Source organism: Pyrenophora tritici-repentis, chromosome 4 (genome assembly GCF_003171515.1).
Source record: "Pyrenophora tritici-repentis strain M4 chromosome 4, whole genome shotgun sequence".
Taxonomy (NCBI): domain Eukaryota; kingdom Fungi; phylum Ascomycota; class Dothideomycetes; order Pleosporales; family Pleosporaceae; genus Pyrenophora; species Pyrenophora tritici-repentis.
Genome location: NC_089393.1, coordinates 323,233 through 335,444, shown reverse-complemented (window position 1 = coordinate 335,444; position 12,212 = coordinate 323,233). Strand labels below are relative to the sequence as shown.

At 51.3% G+C, this 12,212-nt stretch overlaps 6 protein-coding genes across 6 annotated transcripts; 3 read left to right on the top strand and 3 right to left on the bottom strand.

Annotated features, from left to right (window-relative positions):
- Nucleotides 1-540: 540 nt before the first annotated feature.
- PtrM4_088930 (uncharacterized protein) lies at nt 541-897 on the top strand (the record flags this gene model as incomplete). The annotated part of the gene is made up of 1 exon (XM_066106856.1): nt 541-897. One exon carries the CDS (start codon nt 541-543, stop codon nt 895-897), a length of 357 nt encoding a protein of 118 aa, XP_065962524.1.
- Nucleotides 898-1,200: 303 nt separating this feature from the next.
- On the bottom strand, nt 1,201-1,851 carry PtrM4_088920 (uncharacterized protein; the record flags this gene model as incomplete). Its single annotated transcript, XM_001934647.2, has 2 exons — nt 1,201-1,753; nt 1,805-1,851. The coding sequence occupies 2 exons, from the start codon at nt 1,849-1,851 to the stop codon at nt 1,201-1,203; spliced, it is 600 nt and encodes a 199-aa protein (XP_001934682.2).
- A 1,046-nt stretch (nt 1,852-2,897) lies between these two features.
- PtrM4_088910 (uncharacterized protein) lies at nt 2,898-4,222 on the top strand (the record flags this gene model as incomplete). The annotated part of the gene is made up of 2 exons (XM_066106855.1): nt 2,898-2,919; nt 3,612-4,222. 2 exons carry the CDS (start codon nt 2,898-2,900, stop codon nt 4,220-4,222), a joined length of 633 nt encoding a protein of 210 aa, XP_065962523.1.
- A 283-nt stretch (nt 4,223-4,505) lies between these two features.
- On the bottom strand, nt 4,506-6,395 carry PtrM4_088900 (shugoshin; the record flags this gene model as incomplete). The annotated part of the gene is made up of 3 exons (XM_001934649.2): nt 4,506-5,782; nt 5,829-6,280; nt 6,346-6,395. The coding sequence occupies 3 exons, from the start codon at nt 6,393-6,395 to the stop codon at nt 4,506-4,508; spliced, it is 1,779 nt and encodes a 592-aa protein (XP_001934684.2).
- Nucleotides 6,396-7,275: 880 nt separating this feature from the next.
- On the top strand, nt 7,276-7,803 carry PtrM4_088890 (putative dash complex subunit dad2 protein; the record flags this gene model as incomplete). Its single annotated transcript, XM_001934650.1, has 3 exons — nt 7,276-7,486; nt 7,549-7,608; nt 7,658-7,803. 3 exons carry the CDS (start codon nt 7,276-7,278, stop codon nt 7,801-7,803), a joined length of 417 nt encoding a protein of 138 aa, XP_001934685.1.
- A 613-nt stretch (nt 7,804-8,416) lies between these two features.
- On the bottom strand, nt 8,417-8,979 carry PtrM4_088880 (putative type 1 phosphatase regulator ypi1 protein; the record flags this gene model as incomplete). Its single annotated transcript, XM_001934651.1, has 2 exons — nt 8,417-8,703; nt 8,757-8,979. The coding sequence occupies 2 exons, from the start codon at nt 8,977-8,979 to the stop codon at nt 8,417-8,419; spliced, it is 510 nt and encodes a 169-aa protein (XP_001934686.1).
- Between the last annotated feature and the right edge of the window lie 3,233 nt (nt 8,980-12,212).

Genomic DNA, 12,212 nt, shown 5'->3' with positions numbered 1-12,212 from the left:
ATAGGTTTGAGCTGAACCGATACCAAGAGTTATTTTCGGCGGTTTAACCTATCTGAGATGCGATGTGATGGTTCAGGTATCTAGAGCGTGCTTTTTTGCTAAGCCATCGCCGATAGTCAGTAGAATCTATCCCCTCTCATGACCTTTCTTGGATTCATATTGCGGAATGACATGAGAAACAGAAATGCCAAGTGGTGGAGGCAGTGACTCCAGGTTTCACGGGGCTTATCACACCATGAACAAGGATCGGATAATATAAGACTTCTTAGGAGCAGGATTCATTGCGAAAAGCCATGTGACGATGAACCAAGCCAGGCTGCCTGAAGACATCACCGCCCGATGCTAGTCATAGATGCGAGACTAGCAGTGTCATAGTAACCATCCTACATCTGGCAAGTGTCCTTGGATATAAAACATGCGCAATGCATCTTCAGTGCCAAATTTCTATACGCTCTCTTACCACCACCCCTAAGCTACACTACTCTTCAGAAAAATTACCTCTATACCATCAATCCTCACGTACCTTAATCCACAAGAACCATGAAGTCCACAATACTCCTCCTCTCCATCTCCACCCTCGCCCTCTCAACACCCCTCAAACGACAAGACAACGCATGGTCCTTCACCGCCTACCAAAGTCTTGAGCGCTGCACCGGAGCCGCAGATGGCTACAGCGGCAACGAATCTCAAAACTGCACCACAGGCATTCGGAACGGGTCCTTTGGATCATTCATCGTAGGAAACGTACGAGAGGGTTGTTCGATTGGCCTCTACGATACTAGCACTTGCGAGCCGGATACCCTTGTTAGCGTGTTGACGAGTGAGACGGAGTTGATTTGCATGCAAGGGGCGGAGGAGACGGTGAATATCCCGGCTTTTGATGTGATTTGTGATTGATTAGGGAGATGTTTAAGAAGGGACAGGAAAGAAGACGAGAGGCTCATACTTTAGGTACTTTTATGGATTAGTGTTATGGAAGAAATGTTATTTGAATGATACCTTCATTTCCTGTGATGATCTGAAATTGGTTTCATCTACCCTTGTGTACATACAAACAAACTTGTGATTACCCTCGACGGACCTTGCTTCCTTGCTCTTGGGTTCATGCTAACCCCTCGAGAGACTTTGATCTGTGACTGATATCAAAACATCCAATGACTCGATGAACAAGTAGTGGCCAGGACACATGCTTATGGACAACTACTCATCGTCCTTATCATCTTCCTCATCTTCATCCCCCAAAAAGTCCTCGTCCTCCATCAAGAACTTGGCCTCATGAATCTCGAGATCCGTTTTGCCGAATGCATGCGCCATAGCAGTGATCACAAGTGCAGGCTTGAGCGTATAGAAGTGTTTGAGGCAAGGGAACAGCCTGTCAAGTTCGTTGGGGTTCTCATCATCCATATGAAGCCAGATGAAGAAGCCTAGCCGAAGGTTGACAGCAATCCGCTCGATGCGCTGATAGTTGTCTATCATGAAGCCCTTGGCGATGTCGATCGGCTCGAATTTGTTGGTCTTGGAGAAGTAGAAGATGTACTGCTCATAGAAGATAGAGTCGGACTCGGAGCGGATCTGGCGACAGGTAGCTCGGAGAGCCAATGCGCCGGCTGTCTGTTGAGTGTGGACGTCTTTGGTATGGATGTTAGTTACTCGTACTCGAATCCTGCCCCCAGAGAAGGCTGTCTCATAGATTTGGTTGCGCAATTCGGCGGGCAAACGTAGCAGTGGCGACTTCGATTGGTTCTCTATTGTCCTAGGGGGTTTAGTTCCCATGATGAACAGGTGATATGTCGTGTCTACTTACTTTTGTTCTTGGATGAGAACTGTAGCAACAGATAGAAGTGTGCCCATGGTTGGTTGTTGTTGTACTTCAACTGAATTGTTGCACTTGGGGCTGAATCGTTGTAGTTGAGGTAGAACTCTAAGTTGAGGTTGGGGGTGGGGGTGGGAGAGTTGCAGAACTGAACAGGGAATATATATCAACAAGGTTAATGATTCACGCGTGTAGTCCAAGCGCAGCGGCGGTGGCGGAACTCCAAAACAGTTAGTCTAATCACTTGGTCTCTGTCATGTATTCACGTGCCTTGTCTTAGTGAAAGCACTTGGGGAACTCGTACCGTAGTCAACTAGATTCACTGACCACTGACTGGTGTCTATCATAGTGAGAGTTCAAGATTGTAAGTCTATACAATTGTCTTCTTTAGATACAAGTACATCCTATTAGATTCTGAAACAGTGTATTGCAATGCATTTTGTTAAAGAAGTGTAGCTAGTGGCCCCCTAGTGTCCTCATCGTGCGCATCATTACTATGGTACTATTCAGAGGTGACGCACAGCTTCCGCTTATCAGGAGAAAACAACAACAAAATCAACCCCTATTAGAAGTTGGATAACTCCACTCTCCGTAGAAACGTACAAGCACAGGTTGTGTTAGAGAGATCTATGTGAATAGACCTACTTATCTCAACATTATACAGAGCCGTCTCGGCTTCGAGGTCCGCATCCTCCACCTTATTCGCCATGAATCCATAATACTCGGCGGCAAGCGTACCTTCCATGGCATTTGGACACTACGAAGCTTAGGAAGCAGCCTACGAAGAGATTGTGTAGTACGTTCCCATGTGCTGATTAGTCGGTACATGGCGCTGAGACGAACAAGTTATATTGTTTGAATCGAATTCCAGGGCGTCTTGTTGTATGCGAGGGATGGTCTTCTCGCTACCCGGCCCAGGTCTTCATCTTCGACTCTCAGAACACTAAGCTTATAGAAAGTGGGGGATGCCTCCTGGCGGAGCTGACGACAAGCGGACAACAGCCCCGCTACGGGACGAGTGTTCCACTTGATCATGTGAGGACTGCATATGTGAAAGCAAGTCCCTGAGAAAGTGAACTCGTATATGGACATACGCAGTTCAGCAGGTAGGCAGAGTAGGGGGAAGTTGCACTGGTTTGTTGCCATTCTAATACATTAGTAAATAAAAAAACCCGTGGATTTATGAGCTACCTACCTGTCTTCAAGAGTGCGGAGCAGACTAGGTTCACATTGCGACATGGTTATATGAAGTTAGGTAAAACTTGACAAGAGTAAGAAAGTAAGAAGCTGAAATTTATAACTTATTGTTGCAATGTTGCAATCACCGGCTTGACGATTTGCTTACAAAACAATGGGATGAAAGAGGTATTACGGAATTTATGGATGTTTGAAGAGCGCGCTAACGTAACTAGTTCCAGGGTCCACCCCCAGCTCCAAAGTTCCCCCACAAACGTCATCCGCTCCTCCGATCCGCGAACCATCAACGAACTGGTGCCTGGCGCCCGCCTAGAAAGCCACCTTTGCATATCCACCTCCAAGAATCTCAACTGCCATCTGTCTCCATACGCGAACGCCAGATCCAGCTTCCAGAAAGACGACAATCCGAAGAGAAAAAAAGATGGAGAAGCTCAAAGAAGCCGAAACAGCAGCAGCGCAACGCCTGCGCAAAACATTCAAATACCCCTCTGAATCCGACGATGAAGATACCGTAGAAGCAGGAATGGACGAACAAGGCACGCCTCTCCTTTCCCTCCCATATATACACACACACCAGCTAACAAACCCACCCCGCCTCCAGACCGCGCCACACTCATCGAAACCCTAAGCAGCAACGACACCTCCACAACACACAAATACACGCTCTTCCTCCTCGCATTCCCCCTCGTACCCACCCTGCTCTACACCCCCCGCCTCTTCTCTCTCAACACCATTTTACCCAGCCTCATCGCCATCGCAAGCTTCCTAGCAACAGCATACACGCTCTACTTCCTGCCACTGCCCCCTACGCAAATGGAGCCCATAGACGGCGTGGACGTAACACCCTCTGTGATCAAACAGAGCAAGAACAAGGGAAAGAAACCAGTCGGTGGCTATGGGTTGAACACGAAAACGCCGTCTTGGGAGCAGCCGACGGAGAAGTCTGTGAGACGGCCTGTACCGTATATCTCAGAAGACATGGCGGATTTGATTGGCGACCATATCGTCACTGTTAACCGTGCTGTATGCGGTCTTTTGGCCATGTACGAAGTGTGGTTATCGCGGGAATGGAGTGAGGGGTTCGCGTTGGGCGGTGGTTTCCTACCGGGATTTGTGTGCCTGGTGATACTGTGGGCGAGGACGGAGCTAAGACTCATCGATATGCAAGCGCTGGAGAAGATGGATGCGGGTGCGCCAGGCAAGGCCAAGTGAGCAAATGCTTGGAAGAGCAAGAGTTCAGGCATATATGAAATTCATTTGGACTGAGATACCCCATTTCATGTACTAGTAATGAAACCAAGAACCGTCTGTTATCCTGAGTGACCAAGTGATATAAACGCTGCAAGAACGAGAGACCATTATCCCAAGAACAAGGGAGGGGTCTAGGTATCATGTACGTGAAAAAAAAACGCCGTCGCTATGTCGAAACCCATATGAACGCCGAATCCAGAAAGTAGCCGTTCCACATGTACATTTTAATCTTCTCGTCTCGTCATCAGAGCAGCATGCTCTTCCTTCTGCTGGCCGCGCGTTCGGCCCGCATCGCGATCGTCTCCCTCTCCCGCGCCTTCGTCTCTTCAGCACCGTCGACCTTGGCCCTCAGATCGGTGCTAGCACTGGCGGGCAACTCCTCCCCACTTGGGTGTCTCCGATCTTTTACGCTTGCTGTCCGAGCACTCGACGTACTCCTAGTAGTGCCATTAGCACTGGTACTCTTGCCAAAACTCGTAGTACTAGTACTCTTCACGTTACCACTCCCAGTGCGCTTGTGCAAAGAAGGAAGCGCACCTTCCGCCTTTTCCCTTTCTACTTTGCGCTCTTCTGATACAGAAGACGAAGCGTTCGGAATGGACATTGCGGAGTGGCGACGCGCAGTTCGCGCAGCTTTAGCAGCTTCCAGGGCGCGGTTGCGCGGATTGGTAGCGGTATCAACGGGCGAGTCTGTAAAATCGAAAATGGCGAGGTTATCCTTGGGCGCTTCTTGTTGGACAACGATGCTGTCCTTTGATAAAAGGGGGAGATCTTGTGATGTTGCTCCCAACTCAAGTGTTGGTTTTGTGGATGTAGTCACCCTCCTCTTAGCGGTACCTGTCTCTGTAACGAGTGCAGAAATTGACCTTGACGTCGTCGAGCGTTCCTCCGTCTCATCTGATGGAGGCGAAGTTTTGGAATCTTGATCTCTTCGGTCAAGCTTCTGTCTCAACGGGCTCCCTACTTCGACCTCTTCCTCGCCTCCTCGTCCAGATACTGCCGAAACGGGCTTCCACGCGATCTCGCCATTAGGATCACGCTTTACTGCAGTTGAGGGCGGGTTCTGAGTGTCCACACTCGTCCTGCGATCAATCACCGCGTCGACCAACTTTGCATCAGGGCGACGCATCTTCACGTTCAAACTAGGCTCCTTGTAGCTGACCTGGGGGCGGGCCCGTCGCCCAGGTCTGCCTGCTTGTCCAGTCTGGTCGGATGAAGTAAGGTCGCCAGGCGGTGGTGTGTCTTTGTTATCTGGTCGCTGTGTTGAGGGCTCGGTTGAAGGCGGCGAGAAGACAGCTTCCACAGCGGGCGTCTTGGGTGGTAGAGAATCAAGGACGATGTCGGCAGTAGGGATGGGCTCGGGCATTGGTGGTGGCGCAAGCTCAGGAGCAGCGTTACGAGTAATGTTCAACCGAGGGCGGCTGCGGGACTTGGGTGCTGGCTTTTCAGGCTTCTCGGGCTTTGCTTGGAGTGAAGAGCGTTGTTTCTTGGGCGACAAGACTGGGTCGGTATTGACAGGTTCTATTGAAATTAGTGTTGGTCCTCTATACGATTACGTTCAACTTACTGGATGAAAGGACAGGCCGATGTGGCGAGGTAGGCCTGGACTCCTCGTTCGATGCCTGAGTCTCTGAAGCGCTCGGAGCATTACGACGACTGAATCGAAACGCGTCCGATTTCGACTGATTCACGTCCTCATCCTCCTGAACACTGAACTTGCGCTTAGCACCAGTGCGTATGGGCTTTGCGACAGCCTCTTCAGTTTCTTCTGGTGGTTCAAAGAGAGAAACGCGACGTATGCTCAGCTTCGGTCCACTCTCTCGTCGCTTCTTACGCGTCTCAAGATTGACCGATAGCGATGGCTCGCCATCTTCACCTGTCTCCTCTTGTGGCTCTTGTGCGGCAGGGCTAGGGTCGAAACCGATGGGGTCTTCGCTCTCGAATCGGGATACAGGTGGTGGTCCAATGTCTGGGGAATGACCTTCTGGTCCTTCTAGAACTTGGTCAAGCTCGTCCGCACTACAACACGTTAGCATGTTACATTCGAGTGGCATGTCGTGATTTTGATATCGGTCCTGACGTACCCCATGGTCCTTCGAGGATAAAATTTGTCTTCTGTAATGGTAGGCAGCATTGCGTTTTCTACCTCTTGCAGTCCCAGCCCACTCCTCCATTGCCTCTCCTCTCCGCTCTTCCTCTGTGCTGTCATCTGGCTCTTCCTCCGTCCTTTGTCTTGCTGGCTGCCATTCTTCATCTGCGCTAGGCCCGCCACTAGGCCTCCAAGCTCCTGCAATTTAGCTTCAAGCTGCGTCCTGACTGCATCAATATGGTCGAGTCCCGGACGCGATTCAATTTTGTTGTGCAGGCTTAACACTTGTTCGCGCAGCGCTAGATTCTCGGCAAGAAGTCGCGAGCAGTCATTTTCGAGGCTGCGTATGCGTATGGATTGTGTTGAGTTGGTCTTGGCGAGTTCGCGATTCTGCCTCAGAAACCGTCGCTTCACAGCTTCGATCGTTTCCGCCGATGGCTGAGGTGCAATCGGCGGTTCATTGAGTCGCGCCATATGCGCAGATAGGTATGTCGGATATAGCTATAAATTCGTGCGAGGTTGGGGTTGTGGAGATTGATGGTGTTGCGTCGTTCGTTCTTGCTGTCCGATGTCGTAACGCTCGGAGGCCGTTGCTGTGCGCATGTGTAAACAAACACGATAGCTCTCGGCGCAAGCTAGTACAAACATGGCTAGACCATCGACGCGTCCACGTGACTGAAGGGGCAGCGACGCGCTCCCCATCGGAGCCGCGACCAAAAGTCCAATTTACATGACTAGTTCTTGAATTGGTATAGAGTACGGTAGAGCATACTTCTCAGCTAGACTCGCATCTCACGCCCCTTCAAAGCAGAAGTGGTCCGACGAACGCAACCCCTCACACGCCAAAACATCAGTATTACTCCGCACCATCGGTTCCGCCAACTATACCTGAGAGAGAAAGAGCTGGACGTATATTCAGAGAACAATGTCGAATTATGGACGCCCGCTTCCCACACATCTCCGCAACCAGTCATTGGGCGGCGCTCAGCAACAATCCCCAATCTTGCTCGCCCGCATTGAAGAAAAGAAGGCCGAGTTAGCCAGTCTCAAAGACCTCCAAGCCCTGAGCGGGGGACTTGCAGATCAAATGCAAATGCTTGCTGACAAGCTGATGACTCTATCGGACGGCACGGAAGGTATCTCGATCCTCTATCGTCATCGTATGTGAGGGATTTATTCAGACTAACCCGTGATCCAGCGGTTGCAGCAGTGTTGTCTAACTGGCACAATGTGCTCAGGGCTATCAACATGGCATCCAGTAAGTCATGCCTGCATATGACAAAGTCAAAATTGCTCACGCGCTGCAGCAAAACTACCCAAACCCAAGGATGAGGAGGATGCAGAAAAGAGATCGGAAGATGGACCACCATTACCACAGACACTTGTCCGCATCCCCACACAACATGCGCCTGCAGTCATGGAGCAGGCCAACGCAGCTACGGCAGAAGATTGAGAGCATGTACGTGTTAAGCATATCTGTGCCCACGTGCTCTTTGCGCGAAAAGCCTTGATGCAAGGGGTTCAATGTGGACCAGGAGAGGTGCAGAGAGTGCGCGTCTGCTCAGCTCCGATTCGCGAGATATGACGAATGGGGGCTGTCGGCAGACGTATGTCTGCACTGGAGCCCAACATCAAAAGCAATTCACTCAATGGCGCAGCCTGCATGCGACCTGCGAGCGAGTGAACGAGTGAAAAAGCCTTTTGTTAAAAGCGCAAAGAGAGGGGTTTGAACATGACAACACGTGAAGGAAGTGGTATGAGAGAGGTCAATCGAGATGCAATGCAAAATCTTGCATGCCTGGGTCTATTCCTACGTAATGCAGAATTCAATAAACTATTGATCTCAAACGCCGTGATGCGTCTACGTGGTGGCATCGAAAACGAAAGCTTTACGGACTTTCCATGTCCTTTCCTGTCGCTATGCAGTAACGCAGTAACGCGGTCCCAAGAACCCCAAACTCCGTGCGGTTAAAAACACACAAACAAACAAACAAATAGTCATATTCGGTCATACAGGCCCAATTTCCACAAAGACATCGTGGATACGTCAAAGGGGCGCTGTGACGCTACTTCTTCTGCTTCGGCATCTTCTCGTACGCATTCGGGCTAGGCTTCCTCCGCTGCCTCCGGTGCTTCTGCGGCTGGCTCGGTCCCTCACCGTGATCGTGAACGTCTCCGCAATCATCATGGTCGCGTTGGTGTGGTCGTCGTCCTCGTGCGCCGCCGATCCTCCCCGCAGGTCGGGCGGTGCTGTTGTCGGGCTCAGAGTCAGAGTCGGAGTCAGATGAAGAATCTGAAGAGTCGTCGTCGGAAGATTCGTCGGCAGCGCGGGGTTTGTGGTAGATGCAGCAGACTGTGCTTTGTTAGCACGTCACGCAACATGATGTCGTGGCAGAGACGCAGTACCTTTTGATGACTTTTTGCCCATGCCTTCGTTGTCGATTACATCCTCAGCCCACTGGATGTGTCGCCTCTCTGACGGTTCTGCTCGTAGGCGCAGCACGCCCGATGGAGCCGACAAACGGAGGACGGGCTGAGGGCGACTTTGCATAGTTCTACTACCAGACGGTGATGTCGCAGTGCGTGACGAGATGGTTTGAGGGCTGGCCATGGTGTTGAAATGCGCCATGTTGTCGGTTTTGTGTGATGCGAAGAGCAGGAAGATCGGACCCTTAAAAGGCTGGGGGCGGGGGCCGTTCTACGCAGGGACCAAAGGGAAGGGATCGCGAGTTGCAAACGTTCAAAGAAGCCACCTCAACGTAGTTCAGAGTCAATTGATGAGAGAATGGGTTTTCAGTCGTGTCAGTGAACAATTAGAGGGAAAGAGGGGACCCGTAGCGAATTGGTAGCAGGAGGAAGTGGTGTGCATATACATGTACGTCTTCGCTGGCCGGTGATGATTTGTCTTGAGGATGAGAGGGTGCTGGTCAGTGCGTCACCATCCCTGCCAATCGGTCGCTTCTACTTGCCTCCACCCACACTGCCGTAGCCACGTTTGTACCCCACGATCGCTCGTGACGCCTTCCATCGGCTTCTTCACGATGCTACCCATGTAGCGCATTCTGCTCCAGGTCACGCTGCATATTTATGGGTGGTGCGCTCCGCGTGCGACTATGACTACACCGTCCACCGTCCTCCCGGGTGACATGAAATACTTCACATACTAGTCTATAGAGGTCACTGTATGCGCCAGACACTGCTTACTCGCACTGTCAAGTATTTTATGTCACCCAGGTGCGTCATTAACACACACACTCGAGTGACTGGCCATGCAGGACATGGTGAGCAAACTTCAAGTTGCTGCCAGTCACGTATGTAGCTACAATGCTGCGACAGTCGAAATCCGTTTGCGTGAATACCGGTGGGTATAAACAATTGACAGTTACAGCATGTTACGGCCACTGAGACCAATCCCTGGGGAGGAAATGGACACTTTGCTGAGAGTTGTACCAGATTTACAGCTAACTACACATCCCGCTTTCAGCCGGACATGGATGCCAACAGCACAAAGTTCATCACACGACGAAGTTTAGTTGCAGCAGAAGCTGCATGTCCAGCATCAAGGACGCGACGTCTAGCGCACTACGCTTCTTAGTTCACCCTGAAAGATTCCGAAGACATGTGCTTTTTCGCTCCCGGCATGTAACACGTTCCCTAGCCCGGTTTCCAGCCTACGTCCTGACGTCGACGACCGTACTCCAAGTCTATTCCCCTTGGTACCGTGCGACTGTTTCCAACATTTGGCCCGCATACTCTTTGTTTATATAGGTAATGAGCGAGGCCAACCATGTTTTGGCTACGGAGAGAATTTCTCGCCTCCAAACATGGACCCAGCGTCCATGGAAACAATACGCCAATGAAACTGTTGGGCGGCTTTTCGGGGAGGCCCAGCAGCATGCTCACCATGTCCTTCCCGCCCTTCGTACCGTCTAACAAGAACATGCCACACTTGGACGTATCGACCCGCATCTGCATGCAACGCATTCCGGACTTGCGTAATCCCAGAGACGCCGAAACTAGACTACGACATCAACTCTTTAAAAGGCAACAACATAGCCACCCGAAGAACTAATCAGTTCTCCAGAACCCGATCCTCAACATTGTCAACGAAATTCAGGTATTGTAGTAGACAGTAGGCAAAACGACCAACGTTGGGATCGAGGTTCGTACAACTGATCTCCGGCAACGTCCCGTGCGTTGAGATGAAGTATTTTCATACCGCACCTGATAGGCATATTTGGTGACTACAGTGGCTATTGTACACCTGTATGTCAAGTATCTTATGATACCTAGGTGCCGAAGTTCTGCCATGCCCAAGGGACCATTATCGAGCGGAAGGTGTCGAGAAGGCCAGATGACATGCCGAGAGCTGGGCACAGGGACTTGTCATGTCTCAGAATCGGCCGGCATGCGATGTTTTTGGAAAGTTCAGATTCCCCAGCACAACGTGGAGATGCAATTTATTCAACACAGTGGACATGGTTAGGAGTAAATCTGAGAAGGGGTTGGCTGCATTGATGGCGGATAAACGGTGTGTGCGGACATTTGAGAGGAGAGATAACATATGCATCCACACGTCATTGTCATTATCGGTAACAAGGACAAGCGCGGACGAGTCAAGGTTGCACCCGATGGCCTGTACGATGGCACTACATGACATGTCAAAGGCATAATTGTATAGCAGGGCCCAGGCACAGTTTGCGAAAAGTAAAGTATCGTGTCTTGGAGCGGAGTAAATCGACTTTGAGTCGGGTTGCTACAAACAAGTAATTTTATGGCTGATGAAGGGATCCTGCACGGCGATCCCAGGTGGCGGTCAACGAGATTTGGGCGGCTCCTTTGCGTGCTCGCATAAGAATCAACGGTTGAAAAAGACGGGGACGGCGCGAGCTACGTCTCCACCGGGGAGGCTTAGACATGCTAGCGGGAGCTATGAGAAAGGACGGTTCATGTTTGAATAGGAGAGGAAAACAAAGGACTTGATGAACAGCACAAGATCAATACATACATGGCGGTTGACAAGCGGAAGCGGGCTCGGGGATGGTCCACATGGAGAGCACGGCTCCGCCGAGTCGTGCACAATCTGTACGCCCGGCCGCTATGGGCGCGGGAAATGAAGACACCGGAGCGGCATGTTCTGGACCGACAGGAGGTCCACTACTACCGAAAGGGGGAGGAATGCATTTCTACAAGGCTTGGCCCGAGTACAGAGGATACTATTGTGAGGAGAATTGGGTGATGGAGCTGCGCATGCAGAGTTGGTGTGAGATCAAGATGGAGCCTGGGGCCAACACACTGTCCAGGCGTCGAGGTCCAATGAATACGCTCTTGTGTGGTTCAGGGGTCGTGGGCGCGTCTGACCATGTCGGGTGGTCTGGAACGGACAAACAGCACCCCTTGTCGGCAATCTGGCGACGTGACGAATCAAGGGGATTCGCGAATGGGTTCCTGCATTAGTGAGGCTCAATTTAGGCTAGTGCTTTTTCCATTAGGTTCGATTGGCCCTCTGCAGGTCAGAAAAACGCTACCTCCTGAGCTCTCGTGTACCGGGCGGAACATGTACCCTGGGCAGAATACGAACGCCTGCAGCTCTATCGATTGCGTGACTCTGTACACTTGAGCAGACATGGCTGTCGTATACCGCCTGGGCGGCTTCATGTGGCCCACGGAATGCAATTAGCGGGCCAAAACTACCTAGGAAGATCAAACGCCGTGGCTGCGCCTGCCTTCACAAGCCCGGGAGCTGGGAGCCCTTCACTCTACTCGGCGCGACAGGCGTGATCCGTGCAAGGCTCGAGCCACCACCCAATGGGAAGGCCTGTCAGATATAGACGGAGATGGAGCTCCTGTGCGCCGCCTCAT